This window comes from Lycium barbarum, chromosome 11 (assembly GCF_019175385.1).
Source record: "Lycium barbarum isolate Lr01 chromosome 11, ASM1917538v2, whole genome shotgun sequence".
NCBI classification, from domain to species: Eukaryota; Viridiplantae; Streptophyta; class Magnoliopsida; order Solanales; family Solanaceae; genus Lycium; species Lycium barbarum.
The window spans coordinates 56,127,547-56,144,894 of record NC_083347.1 but is presented as its reverse complement, the minus strand read 5'-3'; the positions used below and the strand labels follow the sequence as shown (position 1 = coordinate 56,144,894).

General features: G+C 37.1%; 1 protein-coding gene across 1 annotated transcript in view; it reads right to left on the bottom strand.

Moving 5' to 3' along the window:
* LOC132618486 (pre-mRNA-processing protein 40A) overlaps positions 1-17,348 on the bottom strand; it is a 36,837-nt gene that overhangs the window by 10,935 nt on the left and 8,554 nt on the right. Inside the window, exons 8-27 of the mRNA XM_060333524.1 lie at positions 13,724-13,776; positions 13,571-13,628; positions 13,142-13,485; positions 12,976-13,045; positions 12,397-12,495; positions 12,245-12,313; positions 12,093-12,170; positions 11,774-11,860; positions 11,216-11,250; positions 11,013-11,118; positions 10,582-10,662; positions 10,348-10,440; positions 9,943-9,996; positions 9,696-9,812; positions 8,038-8,136; positions 7,603-7,650; positions 7,426-7,518; positions 3,104-3,211; positions 2,943-3,007; positions 2,725-2,827 (exon numbers count right to left, since the gene is read on the bottom strand). Of these exons, the coding sequence (XP_060189507.1) occupies positions 2,725-2,827; positions 2,943-3,007; positions 3,104-3,211; positions 7,426-7,518; positions 7,603-7,650; positions 8,038-8,136; positions 9,696-9,812; positions 9,943-9,996; positions 10,348-10,440; positions 10,582-10,662; positions 11,013-11,118; positions 11,216-11,250; positions 11,774-11,860; positions 12,093-12,170; positions 12,245-12,313; positions 12,397-12,495; positions 12,976-13,045; positions 13,142-13,485; positions 13,571-13,628; positions 13,724-13,776 (1,860 nt within the window). The remainder of the gene's footprint in view (positions 1-2,724; positions 2,828-2,942; positions 3,008-3,103; positions 3,212-7,425; positions 7,519-7,602; positions 7,651-8,037; positions 8,137-9,695; positions 9,813-9,942; positions 9,997-10,347; positions 10,441-10,581; positions 10,663-11,012; positions 11,119-11,215; positions 11,251-11,773; positions 11,861-12,092; positions 12,171-12,244; positions 12,314-12,396; positions 12,496-12,975; positions 13,046-13,141; positions 13,486-13,570; positions 13,629-13,723; positions 13,777-17,348) is intronic.

Sequence of the window (17,348 nt, the reverse complement as noted above, 5' to 3'; positions counted from 1 at the left end):
TCAACTCTTGGGGGTCGTTTGGTTGGAAACAAGTTATCCCAGGATAAGTTATCCTTGGATTAGTTATTCCACCCTCTCACAGGGATAAAATAACACTACAATCCCGGGATAACTGGATTAGTTATACCACCATTTTATCCCAACCAAACGTGGGATAAATTCATCTCAAGTATAATCCCGGGATTATTTATCCTTATCCCTTGTACCAAACGAGCCCTTACTAAGTTTTTAATTGCTTTATTTGTTCTTTTATAATTTTTCTGTACCTAATAAAATTATTATTTTTCTTTATTATGGTTATATATAACATATCAAATTTTTTTTAAAAAAGTCTTTTTGAAAAATATTTTGCCAAGATTTCTCATGGATCAATCTGGGCTAAATATCAGCCCAAATTTGATGGGCTGAGATGGGTTGGCTGAAACGGCTGAGCTAATAAATGGGCGGGTCAATAACCAGCCCAAACTTGGGCGGGTTGAGCAGGTAATGATTTTATGGGCTAATTTGCCACCTCTACTTGCAACTACAGTTGACATGCCTATAGTTTAGTTTGAACTATGAAGCACTCTAGAGAGTAGGATAAGTAAAAGTAAAACCGAATATATCCACGTTCAAGTTTAATCAGCATACAGAGAGAAAAAGTGAGGTGAGATTAGATGGGATTATGGTGCCTCATGCAAACAATTGAGATATCCAGGCTCCTTCAAGGAATGGAATGTAGATGATGTAGTGTTGTTAAAGGCTCATATAAAGTTTAAAGAGCGCTTAAGCCCTGAAGCTCAGCAAAGCCCAGGTTCTGCGCTTTGCCTCGCTTAATTGGCACTTTAGTGTAGATATCAAGATGTTAAGGTGTGTGCACCTTCACTCATAGGTTGTCTTTAAGGGCACACTAACATACATAGCTTAATTATAGTTTTCCTATTCTTTTGTCTAAATAAATATTTTTCATGTTTCTAGTTCCATTTTCTTGCATTATGTTTCTATTTTTTTATTTTTTCTGCATTCACGCTTTTCTTTGCTAAAAGCCCACGCTTTAATTGCTCTTTGCGTGCTCAAAGTTCCAATGAAGTTTGGCATTCTTTTGCGTCTTTCGCTTTTGATTACTCTTTGAGATGAAAATGTTACACAGAGAATCAAATTCGAATGGTTGAAATGGAGAAGTGCTACCGGGGCATTATATGACAAAAGGATGTCTACCAAAATGAAGGATAAGTTCCATAGAACAATTATAAGACCAACAATGTGATACGGGAGTGAATGTTGGGTCATCAAAGTCCAACACATTCACAAGATGAGCGTCGCAAAGATGCGAATGTTAAGATAAATGTGTGGTCATACAAACATGAGATAAGAATAAAAATGACAACACCCACCCGAAGGTGCAAGTAGCACATATTGAAGATAAAATGAGAGGTCGCTTGAAATAATTTGGTCATATATGTGTCGATACCAGATGCACCGGTCCATAGGTGTGAAATCATGGTGAGTGAAGGTGTAAAAGGGGGGGCAAGGCAGACCTAAATTACTTGGAAGGAAGCTGTATCGAAAGACTTAAAATTTCTTAAAATCAATGCAGACTTAGGGAAAGATAAGGGACAATGAAAGAAAAAGATTTACATAAGCAAAATACCAATTAATATGCTTAGTTTTCTATTTTTGGAGAATATAGTAAACAAAAATTATGATAAAAATAGTAAAAGTACGTCTCTATTATTGTTGCCTGTGTTAAACAAAATGTATTAATACTTTCAGTAAAAGTGAATATTGTTTTGATACAGACAGGAGAAGAATGGTGGAACAGTGTACTTAGAATGGAGTAGTATAAGTTTCCAAATCATGGTATGGATCAAGAGTCTTTCTGAATGTTAGCCGGTATAACGAGTTAAACGATTTTACAAGGAGATTTTGGGCACATTACACTCAACAATTGTTATCTTCCCCTCCTTTATCTTTTATTTCTTTTTTTTTTTTTTTTGGGGGGGGGGGGGGGGGGATAAGTGAAATTCTTTATTACCCATATTGGAGAGTACACCACCCAAAAAAGAAATTCCAATACCCAAAGAAGGAAACCCTTCAAAGTAGAGTATGAAGTCCTGTGCCTTCAAGATACTTTCTTCAGAAATCATATCAATTAAGTACAATTTACACTATTCTTCCTCGTGGGTTTTGCTTTATGCTTTACACCCTTTTGCATCAAGCTCCCACTTTAGTTCTGCTTGTTTCTCATACCAACTAGATTTCCACACAATTGATTGAAACATTTTCCCCGCTACTCAGGATCTCTAACTTCCACCTTTATTAATTTATATAGAATGGATTACTTTCTTTCTCCAAGGTGACAGTTGCAACACCAATTTCTTCTATTCCACATGCTTCCCTAGATTTATGCAACTTTCCCATCTAAATTCACTAATACTGCAGAGATTTTTAGTTATGTTTTCTCTTTTCGTTATAGTTGATACTGTAAATATGAGCTCGATAAACAAGGGATCGTGATTGTCCCAACTGCCAAGTCCAAAGATGCCCCTTGAGAATATGCTCTGATGGTAGAAGCATAGATTGTGCTAAATTGACGAAGAAAGCATACATGATTTCGTATTCATGGAGGGCATTATTTATAAACTCTTTAATTAACTACTAGATTTGTAATTAATTTTTACATAATACTACTGATTTATATAATACTATTAATCAAATTATGGGATAAATTATGATATGAATTACCTTTTCCTCCTCTCGCCTACGTTCCTTTTCCTTTGCCTTTTCCTGCAACCATGCAACATATTCCTCAAAGACTGCTCTTGAGATTGTCTCTTCACCAATAGCTCTGAAAGTAGCGAAATTAACAAAAGGTATTATGATCCATATAGCTGAACCAAAAACGGAGTTCTAGTAAATAATAACACCCATATAACGCAATTAAAATGGGAAAAAGAAGTCACCTGAATTCTGAGCTGTCCTCCACAAGTTCTTTGCACTCCTCCCAACTAGAGGAATCAGTTATTTCCTATAAGGTCCCAGATCACAAAGTGAGCAACAAATACAAAGATGAAGTAGGAAAAAAGGGTAACTCAGTAGATCCTTTCCACAATATTTGACATGCCTTGATGGTACTAAGTTTGTCAGTGAAATCCTTTGCAAGTCTTTGACGCTTTTTAGCTTCTTTCTCTTCCTTTTCCTTTGCTCTCTCAATTAGATCCTCAAAAATAAGCTGCCATCAAGCAACAAATACATTTGGCAAACAGCATAACAACAGCCAATTCCTTCACTTTGTAAATACACACACTACCACGTTATCAGAACGACCATACTGAGGACATCGGTAGACAAACGCAACAAAAAATAGGCCTCATCTTTTAAGGAAAAAAAAAAAATCAACTGAGGGAAATTCAGGATATCCTGACCAACCAAACTAGGTATTAAGCCCGTAAATGTCCTTGTTGCCCCTTATTTTTCATTTAGAGGGTGCCAGATCGCTCCCTCATTTTCCTCTTTTCTTCTTTCATCTATTCGCCCCTACAGAACACACCATCTCTGCACGAAATGTCGGCTCACTACTACTCATGTGGTCCTTGGATAGAAAGAAACAGGAGATCTTTTGATGGGACAAAGATCGACTATGTACGTTTGACGAATAGCCTCTCATTTCAAATTTCTTTTTTCTTTGCACCCATGAAGCTCCAATGTGTATTGAAAATTTTGTGTCGTTTGTAGAGAATCAAACTATGATTTAGATCCTTCACTTTTTTGGTACATTGCTTGTATATGAAAAAAAAAACCGTTATTAATAAGATTATTCACCTTATTAAGAAAAGTAAGTTTAATTTTGCAAAACGCTTGTCAAATGTGCTGCCATGTGGCATTATGAATAGAGTGTGGGGTGGAAGGTGGATGATAGCCTCAAGATGATAGCCGAAGAGACTGGTTGAGACAAAATCATGGGTTTATGGTTGGTGAAGGGGACTTGAACACAAATTTCTTTCACATGGAAGTTGTAGCAAATAGGAGAAGAAATTTTATTGAGTCAATAATAACGAATAAGGTAGTGTTTCCGATGGAGGATGAGGTAAAAGAAGAGATAGTGAGCTTTTATGAACATAATTTAAAGAGGAGACGGATTAGAGGTCAAATTAGGGCAATAATATAGGGGAAGATAAGAGGGGGTAGTTTGGAAGGGTGATTGAGGGAGCATATGGAGTATTATGCAGGTGATAAGGCTTCGATATCAGACAGATTCACCTTGACGTTCTTCCCGCTGTATTTGAGCAGGGTGAAAGGGGAGGTGTAATAGAAAGTATTGTTGAGTTCGAGGAGATTGGGAAATTTAATAAGTCTAAACGCTTCATTCATCGCCACAGTACTAGAAAAGGACAGAGCACCGTGCATCAAGGACTATAGACGTATTAGTCCTTTTTGGAAGTAAGAATGTAAAATGAAAAAACTATCTTAAATGTGTGTCAAGAACTAACGTAAAATGAAAAAACTATCTTAAATGTGTGTCAAGGACTAACGTAAAATGAAAAAACTATCTTAAATGTGTGTCAAGGACTAACGTAAAATGAAAAAACTATCTTAAATGTGCGTCAAGGAATATAGACGTATTAGTCCTTTTTGGAAGTAAGAATGTAAAATGAAAAAACTATTTAAGCGTTCTTCGTGAAAGGGAAAATTTTATGATAAATTGCACAAAAATAAGTTTTTTCCTTTTTGCATTTTCGGCTATTTGCTTCTGTCAAACTTGGATAGACTCTTTCAGAGAGTAACTTTTCTCTATTTAAAAGATGAGTGATGAAAATAATGAAATAGAAGTAACATCTATTGTACATTTTTTTGCAGAGAATTAGAAGGTAAAGATAGAGATTTGTAAGTATGAAAAAGGGAGCAAAGTTGTTTTTTTGGAGTAACCGTAGGAGAGAGGGAGAAAAGGAAAAAAAGAACAGAAAAATAATAAAGGAAGTAGCAGACTAGCAGTATGAAAAAGAGACATAAGTAAATGGAAAAAACAATGAAGGATAGGGAGCAAGTAGGTAATAGGGGTTTATTTATATGATGAAAAATTTAGAGAGAGATTAAGGGATAGAAAGAGAAAGAAAAGGGAGAAGGTTGCATGATCGGGAGATTCACCGAACCTAAGGTTTAACAGGAACCTCTAAGATTTGAAGGTAGCCAAACTTCAAAGTTTGGTCCAACTGCTCTATGAATAAAGTTCCTCACACGAGGGTCAAGATTCTTGGAGGCTAGGGGGTACCGCTTTAAGTAGTGAAACCAGACGAAGCTACCTTGTAGTGCTTCCTGGGACTGAGGATATTGCAGAGTGAAGGAAGCGGCACTTTTATCCAATAAGCGATGACACGATGAAGCGATTGCTTCGTTACTTTTTTAAAAAGGCAACTTTTTTTAGAAGAAAAAGGCAAAGGTGGGGACCTGATTAGAAGAAAAAAAAAAAGAAGAGAAAAGACTTGCTTCTTATCTGTGAGTAGGATTCTCAGTGCGACTTCTTCTTCTTCGTTTCTCTGCTTCTCTGTTGTTGTTGAGGCCTCTTCTTCTTCCATCATCGTTTGTTGCTTCTTCTCTGTCGCTGCTGCGGCTTCTTTTTACCCCCCCTTTTTTTTTTTTGGTTCTCCTTTCTGTTTCGTTGCTTCTGCAGCTTCTACTTTGTTTGTCTTTTTTTAAGTTTGTTAATTAATTTAATTTGGTAATCTTTTTGTTCCTTTTTTCACATAAGTCAATGGGACATATTCCCTTTTTCAGTTTCAAGTTATATTAGAATTCAAATTATCTTGCTAATCTTTTGTTTAATTATGAAAAATCAGCTTATAAACTGATTAATTGCTGCAGCTTTTTTTCCTTCTTTCTCTATTTTCCGGTTTGTATAATGAAAAAGAAGGCCAAAATAGTTTCAACTTGTCCTGCTAATCTTTTGTTTAATTATAAAAATCAACTCATAATTCTTTTGTGCAATGTTCATCTGAGATTCTTTTAAAATTATGTTTCACTTCAATCAAGCGCAGGTTTCGTTTTTCGCTTAAAGTAGTGCCCCGTGTTGCTTCTTTTCCGCTGCTCGGTTTAAAAACACTGATGTGTTTCTTCATTTGGTTGGTAGCAAGGGGAGTGATTTTAACTAAAAACTTAAGGAAGAGGAGAAATTGCATGTACCAATTGGTTTCTTATGAGTAAGAGTTCGGTAAAGACATGAACCACCTCCTATTACATTGTCAAGTAGTATCTCACGTGTGGAAAATCTTTAAATGGTTTGCACTTCAATAGGTGATACCACGCACCGTGAAGGCGGCGCTATTCAACTGGACAATTAGAAAATGAGGAGAAGACTAAAGGAGTGGGATATTACTCCACTAGCACCCATGTAGATTGAATGAAAGATAGAAATAGGAGAGCTTTGTGAAGGATAGAAAAACGTTTTTTTTACATTTGATGAAAGGCTCTTTGTCCCTTATTTCTTTTGGTGCACCCACGGGAGGAGCTAGGATTAGGCGCAAGGAGGTTCGGATGAACCCTCTTCGCCGATAAATTACACTGCATATACAAGGTCAAAGAAACTTTTTATGTATATATATAGTAAATATTGAATCCCCTTGGCTTTTTCGTGTGTTTACTTCTTTTTTATGACAGTAAACCTCTAGGTAAATAACTTAACTTTCAACCAAGAGCACCACCAAGCCTTTTGTTTTCGTGTGTTTACTTCTTTATATTTGAATTCCCTTGATTGAAAGTCTCTGCTGGGTGCACCAACAAGATTCCAACTTGTATAGAAGATTGGCTGCCTTTAGTAGAGAATCGTATTTATTGCACATTCTTTACTTTAGTATACCACTTGTATACAGGAGTGTTTCTTCCCATTCACCAATTATATTATTTTTATCTTATAAAAAAAGGTTATGATAATTTCCTGTTACAAACCACCATAAAATGATGGCCCACATATTCCATGTTACTTGGAACACATAAAAGATATATGTTAGATATTTGGACGAAATTCAAGAATAACAAAATATCTGAAAAGAAACTAGAGCCTAGTTTGCAGCTATAAACAGGCAGAAATGGCTTCCTACAAGTACGGAAACAAAGCTTAAAAGTTCAGACGCCACCAAAATATATGATAATCCCACATATCAGCATCTAAAATTGAAACAGAATACTAGAAGCAATCAAGTTTCAAGATTAACACCAGGCTCAATCATTTGACAAAAAGTCTTGTCCACAATCAAAAACTAAGGTCCTAAAACCTCTATCTCCAAACGACAGCAAATGTACATCCAAATACACTATCCCAAACATAACACGTTTTGAATGCTTAATGTAAAAAAAGGGAATTGCCTTCAGTCATCATGTTACAGAAATAAGCATCCTAAAAACGATGAAAACACACCTCCTTTTTAAGGTTTAAGGGGGAAGATAAATTAATACCTGTAGATTAACATCATGAATGGAAGGGGAACCAATTCCTTCCAAAACAGCAACTTTAAAGTCTTCAAATGTCCATGTTGATGAGATTGTGATCTAAAAATAGTGAAAAGGAACAGACAGAAAATCATACACCAGCAGGTATTTGCAAGGAAAAGTAATTAACAGTACCCAACCCACCTTTTCTGACTTAACTACATCTTTTACGCGAATCTTCTCTTCGTGGTACTGTTAAATAGGGCAAAAAGCGAAGTTAGCGAAAAGAGAACAACTATCACACTTCAAATTATTGCGCAAATGAAATACTTCCGAGAAATAAATCACATATATGCGAGACCCAACTCAGATTACACAGTGCTGAATGCCACATACGAAGTAACTATTTTCTCAGCAAATGTGTCATGCATCCACGCAACATCGAGTGACGCAACAAACTGCTGACGCAGACAGTACAACTTCTATTTTTTCATATGACAGAGTGGTCTCTTACATCTAATGAGTCCAGCAACAAATTTTGAGAAAGAAGAAGTGATTCTTTGCCGGTTAATAATAAAACAGTGCTATATCACCTATAGTAAAAGAAGGCAAAAATAGTGGGACTACGACATATTGGACCTGTTTTTCCAACTCTTCAGCGACATCTTCAAACAAATCCTTTGGTGTCGAACCAGAAGTATTTGATGCAACAGCCTGATAAGCCACAGATGTTTTAACCTACATTTTCACACCTCCACAGATCAACCCCCGGGAAAGGTGGGTTTAATAAGAAGCATAAATAAATGATACAATAATAGAGACTACATTTCTTAAAATAAAGGCAAAATACCTAAAGACCCCTCTAAACTTGGCACGAATTATTAGTTGCGGACCTGAACATACAGTAGTCTTAATAACCCCCCTGAACTTGGCAATCTGATAACCTTTACCCCCGCACGATCTCATCCTAAGAGAGTGGGATACACTCTCCTGCCACGTGGATTTTTTGTCCATGTGGCTTTTTTTTAAAAAAAAAAAATCAGATTTTCTTTTTCAGGTCAAATTAGTAAAAGACTTGGCTAGAACCCCACTTTTTAGGCGAAAATTTTTTATTTGGCTAAAAGTAATGAAATTTCAGTCAGATTCTTTTTACAGACTTTGCCCGAAAAGAAGAAATAAACTATTGAAACAAATTCTCATTACATCTAAATAAAATATAATAAGAATTATAAAGTTGAAATTTCGTTGTTTTGCTAAACTTTTTATTTCGATAAAAATAAAGGAGCTCTAACCAAGTACTTTTTTATGAATTTGGCCCGAAAAAGAAAAAAATAACAGATGAAATAAAGTCATTGAATCTAAAGAAGAAATAAAAAAGTACACAGTTACAACTTAATTATTTTGGTTAAATATTTTTTTTATTGATTTTGGCCCGAAAAAAGTATATACGGGTCAAAGTAAATAGTCATTGCATCTGAAGAAGAAATACATAGTTGGTACTTCATGATTTTGGATAAAACTATTTTATTTGCCTAAAAGAATGGAGAGTGAGCCAAGGTTTTTTTTTTTTTTACAAATTGGCCTGGAAAAGAAGAAACACACAGTTGAAACAAATACTTGGAACAAGTAGTCATTGCATTTAAAGAAGAAACTTTAAGAACGCAAATTTGAGGTAAAATTTTCATTATATATTAAGCTGAAGCAAAACGAAATACACAATTGGAAAAAATAAACCATTATATGACTATGTGGCGATTAACGGTTGAAAAATAGCTAACTTAAGAGCTTCTTTTTCAACTTTTTGCTTCCCCACACACCAAAAAGAGGGTGTAACCACGATCTTTGCCACATCAGCATCTAGGGGGGTAAAGACTATCAAGTAGCCAAGTTCAGATGGGTAATTAAGACTAAAGATAGTTTAGGTGTGTAACTAATAATCCGTGCCAAGTTTAGGGGGTTTTTTGATATTCTGCCTAAAATAAAGTAACTTTTTTTATCATTGTTTAAGGTGTTGAAGACATAATTAAATAAATAAAAGTATGCCCCCTCTAACAGCTTAAGCTTATCAACAAGATGATCGCACACTTCAACGTGATGTCAGAGCAAACGGAGGTCTTGGGTTCATGTTCACCACCACCCATTATCGCATGCTTGGACCATGAAAAATAATCAGGTTCGCGCATGAGGGAGCGTGTTGAAGACATAATTTAATAAATAAAAGTGTGCCCTCTCTAAATGTTTTTAACTTTCAAATGAGATAGTCACAAACTTCAACGAAATATAGCAAAGTGAAATACCATCAGACAATAATCACGCCAAGATGTTTTCGCAGTAAGCGTGCCTGCAGCGATATGCTCCTCCATCATCTTTCGAAATGCATCCCGGTTCTTGCGCTCTGCGCGCCTCAGTTGCTCCTTTAAGTTTAACAAAAATGCACTTAAGTGAGTTGATCACCTAAGATGAAGCATAGAAAAGGAGGTTTGCCTTCCCCCACATACCCCCCCCCCCCACCACAAATAACAAAAAGGAGGCATCAGAAAGAACCTTGTGTAATTTTCTTTGTTCTTCGTCCTCCTTCTCCAGGTCACGGATGTATTCCTTCAGATAAGACAGAAATCACGGTCATTAATTATCACAAAATGTGTCTTTTTCCTTCCAAAAAAAGGACAAGAAGAAGAAGCTAATAGAGAGGAAATGAAAACCTCAACAGAAACTTTAGGGCATAAATTGGTAAAACTCTAAAAGAAACGTGAACATTTAAAATTACTTGTGTGAATTCCCCTTTTAAGAATTTGAAAAAGCTATGCCGTATTTCTCTTACTAGACTTTGCAATTCCATTCTAGTAACTTCCGGAATTTCCTTTTAGAATTATTTTTTTTAAAAGTTGTGCCTCTTTCTTACTAGACTTTGCATTCCATTCCAGTAACTTGCCTGCATAAGAAATTTACCTGAAAAATCTCTAATCGATCAAGTTTTTCAAGGCGCGAACATCTTTCATCATCTTCCAAAAGATCTTGGACTTTGCGCCACTGGGTATCTACCTGTGGCTCCAAAGAAACCAATTGAGGATGAACTTCAGAAAAAGAAAAGGGACAAAAGGGAAACGTGATAGAAAGCTCCAACCACCAGATCCACTTCCCTTGGGGAAAGGAGTTGAAGAAAGGCTTAAAAGTAACAATTACCTTGATAAAGCCACAAGTCTCCAAAAATTGTTTGTACTCCAATCTATTCCGTCGATACTCCTCTTGAGCCTTTGCCCTCTCCTGGAATAACATACCAAATAATGACAAAAGACATGATTAATGATTAATAACTGCACACAACAAATTAAAAATGCTCATGGAACAGGATGTGTAGGATGCACGCAGGGTGCAACTTGGTAGGATCTTGATGAATACAAAAGAATTCATTCACAAAGAAATTAACCAAGCCTCAAAATGTTCATCAAAAATTACATAGGGTCAATCTTTCAATTGCTTATTTCTTATTCACTTATTTTTTGGGCAAAAATACAGTCGTCAGCTTGAACAGATTTTACGAATGATTCATGTCAAGATCAAAAATCTAAGCGATGTTGCATGCATTTTCAAAAGTGAGAATAGCAACAGCTTACCTTTTTCTGAAGATCCACCAAGTAGTTCCTGAAGAGATCTTCACGATCAGCCTCTCGTTCAACAGCCTTGAACCGTTCATCGTCCTCAAACATTGTTACTGCCTTACTGGTATTACAATATCACTAGATCATTAAAGGAGGCAATGCTGCTTCTGTTACTTCAGTTAGTAAGTATAAATAAAAGAGGAGCTTCTGTGACCTACCTCCATCTTGTAGATGAAGTGAGTTCCTTGGACTCCTGAAACAGTTAAAAGCCAAACCGGGATATAACTCTATTACAAAGTTGTAGACAATAAAAAAGTCTTAAAAAAAAAAAACGACTTCATCAAAAAAGGTGATGTTTGACATGATAGATGCAGAAGTTGTAAACAAATTCTTGGGGTAATTTTTTCATCTATAGCAAAGTATCGATTAATTAAGTTTCTTGTATTACACCGAGTTTTACTCTTTTAAGAATGCTACTGATATGCTTCAATCAACTCTGCCCATCAGTTAGGATTACCTACATAAATGCTCTGTATCCTTTCATTCTATTCAGGCCCATTTCATTCCAATACTATAATCACAAATGATACGTAGGATACTAAAATTGGACTCTTCTAATGAAAAAGATGAAGGATTATTTTATTGGCAGTACGTCAGTGAGAACTTTTTAAGTGTTCGAGTAAATTGTTACTTACAAGTTACAACATAAGTAGATGCAAGAACACCAACCCACCATGAAAACTGTATCAGGAACCTTTAAGGAGCACATATTTTACCTCTAACATCTTTGTGAATTCCTCTTTTGCCTTTCTTTGTCTAAGGCGCCTCTCCTCAGCCTCCTGTTTCTTCCTTTGCATCAGGTACTGTTGGGCAGAAACGGTAGATCAACAATCAGAAATGGTAATACCTTTAAATATCCGTACTCCAGATTAACAGCATCATAATTGATACTTCATACATCATATCCCAACATATGTAACAGCAGTAGCAAGACTTCAGGGGGGAGGGGGGGAAGAGGACAATTTAACAACCACAAAACACAGTTTTTTTTTTTTTTTGAAACTGGTACTATTAACACAATAACACTGTGATTACCTCATTGAAGGCCTGTTTCCGCTCACCAAGAGTTTTCAGAGCACCATATCGTTTATCATTAATTATAACTCGCATTGTCTGTTATAATAGTTCACTGTCAGTCAAAAGTGTTTATTAATAGATTTTAAATTAAGATAGCATGTCCGACTAACCTGCTCCCATGTCCAATCAGATTCAACATTAGAAGACTCTAATAGAGCTTTGAATGCATTTTTAGCCTCCTAAAAAGATATAAAATAAGTAATAGCAGAATATTAAGCACTAAACAAATAAATAATTTGAGGAGCACATTCAATCATTTTACCTGCTTAGTGGCATATAGAAAAGGTTCTTCATCTGCTGTTTTCTCCTCTGCAGGTACCACATTAATCTTCCCAGCAACTGCCATGCCCTTCTTTGCCTCCTATAAATCACGTTTTTAAACAAGTAACAACAAGACAACAATAATTCATCTCAATACAAACATCCACAATTTGGCCAAAGAGGGGGAGCATTTCCAAGGTATGGCGGGGCTCATGCAAAAGAGGTGGGAGCATTCCCAACCCTAGTTAGCAGCCAGTGCTGGAGCACGGAATTTATGCGAGGGGATTTGAAAAAATATTAGAATGTCACAATTGGGATTTGAACTTGTGACCTAAAACAATTCTGAACCCCCTTTCACTACACTACAATCGTTCCTTATGTCGAGGGGATTCAACATGACTCAAAAAATGACTTTGTCCAATTAGCACAGTACAATTTTACGACAAAATCTGTTGGCTCCACATAGCTCCGACCCTACTGGCAGCGGCAGGGGGGAGAAAAGGTAAAAGAGTCTTTTTGACAATGCATATGCCAGCACAATCAAACATCAAATAGAACTGCTGAAGGAGTTGTGTCATACCTCAATATCCTGAATACAAGCTCCGCTAAAAGAACTAGCAACTTGAGGAGATAAATTTTCAATGCCACTCCTGGAAATTGTCAAGATTCATCTTGATATTTTAGTCATAAAATCGTGACAGACAATTGAAAGTGAAACCACCTTTAGAAAATGAAAGGGTCCATACATTTGTGTATGATAGGCATTAGCTAGAGCAGCAGATCCTGTACTCGCTGAAACAACAGGGGAAGAGACACCAGCTGAACTTGTCACAGCAGGGCTCACAGTAGGAATGGCTGATGATCCAGAAACCACCAGAGGTGGAGCATTAACATCAGAAACAGCAGGTGTAACTGGAACAGGGCTTGAAGCAACTCCAGAAACCGTTGAAGAAGGGGTGGAGCTAACCGGGGTGACAGCAGGTGGTTGTTCTGTTGGGGTCACAGCTTCACTGACTTGCACACCAGAAGTTGTGCTTGTTCCAGTCTGAACTACTTGACCAGCAGCGTTTTCAGCCAGTTCACGAGCCAACTGATGGTACATGCTGATGATTAGTTCCATAACATATAGAGAAGAAACAGAAATATCTGATAAAGGCAATATTTCCTTCATGAACCTTTAGTTCATCGGGCATTGTCCACTTCGACTGCTTTGTTTCTTTGTTGTAGTAATACCTGAAAGTCCAATAATACAGAAATCATTAAAAAAGAATTAAAAAGCATATTGCAGTAGCCAAGAGAACCAAAATGCTTTTACAGGTAAATCTTACTTTCGACCATCTGCAGTTGTGAATTCTTTCCATACAGTCGACGCATCAGCTCTCTGTCAAAGCACAAAACATATGCACAGTTTAAAACGTACATCTCGAACCAAAAGAGCAGTAATGGACATCTGAACAGCATTGAAACTTGAAAGTCTCCCAATGTTCTTGCTCCGGGTACTAATGAACGAATAAACATGAGCAAGCCCAGCAACAATGAACCTAAATTCTATTAGCAATAGGCAAGGAAACCCTACATGGTAGTGTAAGCAATGACATAATGAGTTATTGCATAAGCATATAAATTTACGTGATAATTAGTGAGGTAAATGCTACCAGGTGTTGCTATCAAATCTGCCGAGAGCACGCATCTGTTAAATACAAATAATACTTGGCCACAAATTTTGAACGATTCCATCACGAAAAGTATCAAACGAACTTGGTTAACAATATAAAAGACACCTAAATATCTCTACAAGGAACAAATCTCTATCGAACATTTTTATCAAGAAAACAAATTATAGACACCTTTTATAACAATTACTTTTTTAAATATATTTTTCCTACTTGCACAGAGAGGACATTTGAGCAGAGGAAAGAAAAAACATGTGTTTAAAATGAGGAGGAAATAGCAAAAGAACCATACTGTCAATGCAGAGGATAAATCCAAAGAAGAAGCCAACTTTGGAACTCAATCAATAAAAACTGCTGGTGTGCTTACAGTATAACTGTAGCGAGGAATGGCATAACAGAAACACATTTGGCGAAAACATATTCTTTTGCCAAAAACACATGTAAATCCAAGCTTGTTGGTCAGCTACAACTCTATGTTAACCAATCTTCGACGAAAAAAATTCACAATTGTTCCCAGCCTACGGATTTGACAGATTCTATCTCAGATTCCAATTAGGTAGGGGAAGTTTTCCGCAAATAAAGAGAGAAAAGCACTGGGAAAAACCTAATCTAAACAACTCAATAAGCATCTCAATCTCTGCCCCCCCTGCTCCTCGCCCAATAAAAGGAACTGACCACCCACAAGTGAGGGGCGTGTTAAGACATAGTTTATGAAGTAGAAGTGTACTCTCTCTAGCAGCTTAAGTTGAGATGAGGCGGTTTACATAATTAGAGCCAGCATTTTGTAAGATCATTATCAGACTGGTAAATTCGCATTGAAGTCGACGTGAGAACCCTAATATCGTGTTAAAAGTGTGGGAGAACATAGAATTATATAATTGCCCCACATGATATGCATGAGGGCTACCCAAAGGAATTTATAAAGCTCTTAGGTTGGTCCAGTCACTGTTTTGAAGTTTTGGATTGGATGCTCAAGTTCTTTCACAGAGATACCTTATCTCCACAGCAGAGTGACATCCCGAACCAAACCTCTTCAATTGGTAGCCTGGTCCTTTCACAGGGGTCAACAGTTGTTAAGCTAAGAGCCACATATTACAAGTTGGTTTTCACTTGCCAGAGAGGGCATAAGCATTCTAGTTATTACTTTAGGCTCATCTGCTATGCTGCATTCTTCACAAATTAAATTATCCAAACAAAGATAAAGATAAATCCAATCTATGACAACAGAAAATAGGAGCTAACAAGAACAGGAGGGAAAAACAAACTTCTCATGTCAACTAGATTACACAAAATGCTATATGCTCGCACGCACAGATGTCAAGGTAAGTCCCAAAATACCCTTTTCCAACATTCTCTCCTAAAATCTCTTCTCCGACATGATCGCGGCCCTTTTTTCAACTTTCTCTGTCATCGTAACTCTATCCGATCTCTCCCCCGTCCTATACGACCTCTGTCTTCAACAAATACGCACTCTCCCATGATAAACCCTAGAGGCCCGTTCTGCGCTTTCGAGATCCCTCTTCTGGTGATATTCTAGCCCCGGAGTGTCCTCTTTCTTTCTTCCACCTCTTCCTTTCTTTTTCTTGGTCCATTTCAACCATGGAGAATGAAGAAGAAACAGAGTTAAAAAATCATTTAAGGTGGGCATGAATTAGGGTTAAAGGTCCCAGGGAAAATTTTCCATGGCAAGGGTGATCCGAGGGCGACTTGATCTTCAGGCTTCCTTTCTGGGAAGCCTTTCTGGGTGGAAGCGCTGGTTACTTTCAGAAAAAGGGAAGCAGCTGACAGGCCTCTGCGAGGGATCAATCTGATGACAGAGGCAAAAGGTGATAGCATAGCTATGCAAGAGGAAAGTCAGCACTATAGATCGAGGAAATGACAAGAAAATAGTACCACTTTATACAGCTAATATCGATGTTAACAAGGAAAGGGGTAAAGGTGTTTACTTGGAGCACGTGGGCACAAGGTGATAGCATAGCTATGCAAGAGGAAAGTCAGCACTATAGATCGAGGAAATGACAAGAAAATAGTACCACTTTATACAGCTAATATCGATGTTAACAAGGAAAGGGGTAAAGGTGTTTACTTGGAGCACGTGGGCACATGGGTTGGGCCTGGAAAAGTTAATAACCCAAAGTTTATTTTCAATTTTCAGCACATGTTTTTAGTGATAATGGAGTTCTTTTAACTGCTAAGTTGCTCGGACTCTGGTGCAGGTATCCAATACGGGTCGAGTGTCGGATTCGGCAAAATCTAAATTTTAAGATTTGGGGGTCCGAATCCGGGTATGGATACGGATGCTGGGATTTGGTTAAGAAAATTCAAAATAATAAAAATAGAGTTATAAACATATTCTAAATTTTGAGAGATATTATATGAAAATTTACATGTATATGGTAGAAATCAATCTTTCATTCTCCAAGATGGGGATTCCATTTCCCATGTCTTAAATCGGTTTTATCTTTTATTTTGAGAAATCAAAATCTCAATTTTTCCCCCAAATTTGTCCATGGATCCGGTCAAAGTATCCGAAGTTGGTTGACCGAATCCGAGACGTATCCCACACCCGCACCTATCCCAATCTCGTGTCGAGGCGGGTTCGGCATCAAAAATGAAGAGTCCCCGCAACTTAGCTTTTAAGTGCATCGGAGCCTTTACCAAGATTTTAGAGTGCTAACCAGTAAATTTGGGCCCCATTCAAAATCCCAAGTCTTTTACGGAACCTTCTACAGATCAGATTCTTGTGTCAAATGAGGATGACTTTGGGGGCTTAAATGTCGTCACTTTCAAAGGGGGCTTGGAGCTTTGCATGGGAAAGATAGGAGATATACCAAATAATCTTCAGGTTGGTTGTGCGCAACCAAATTTGCAAAACCAGGGAAAACTTTGTCAACAGCAGAAGAAAATTCAGAGCATAAACAGTGCGAAGATGGGGAAGAGGATTTTTCCAATACACTCTTAGTTATGTACTCTGAACCAGTGCCATTACAGATAGATAACAGCTTACAAGAAGGAGACTTGGCTACGAAAGCAAAGGTTCAATCCAACATGATCGAATTCAGTCAGCAATTTGGAGCTGACTGAAAAGGGTGCAAGAAAGAACCTTATGCCTTGCTTATGAAGTAAGACCACATGAGAGAAAAGGAGATGAGGCAAGGGGTCAATCTTAATGCCACAAGCATAAACAGTGTAGTAACAAAGGAAGTAAGGAATTTGATCTTCGATATGAATTTCAAGGATGGAGAACCAAGGGCCAGAGGGAAGAAGCTAACTCTTAGTC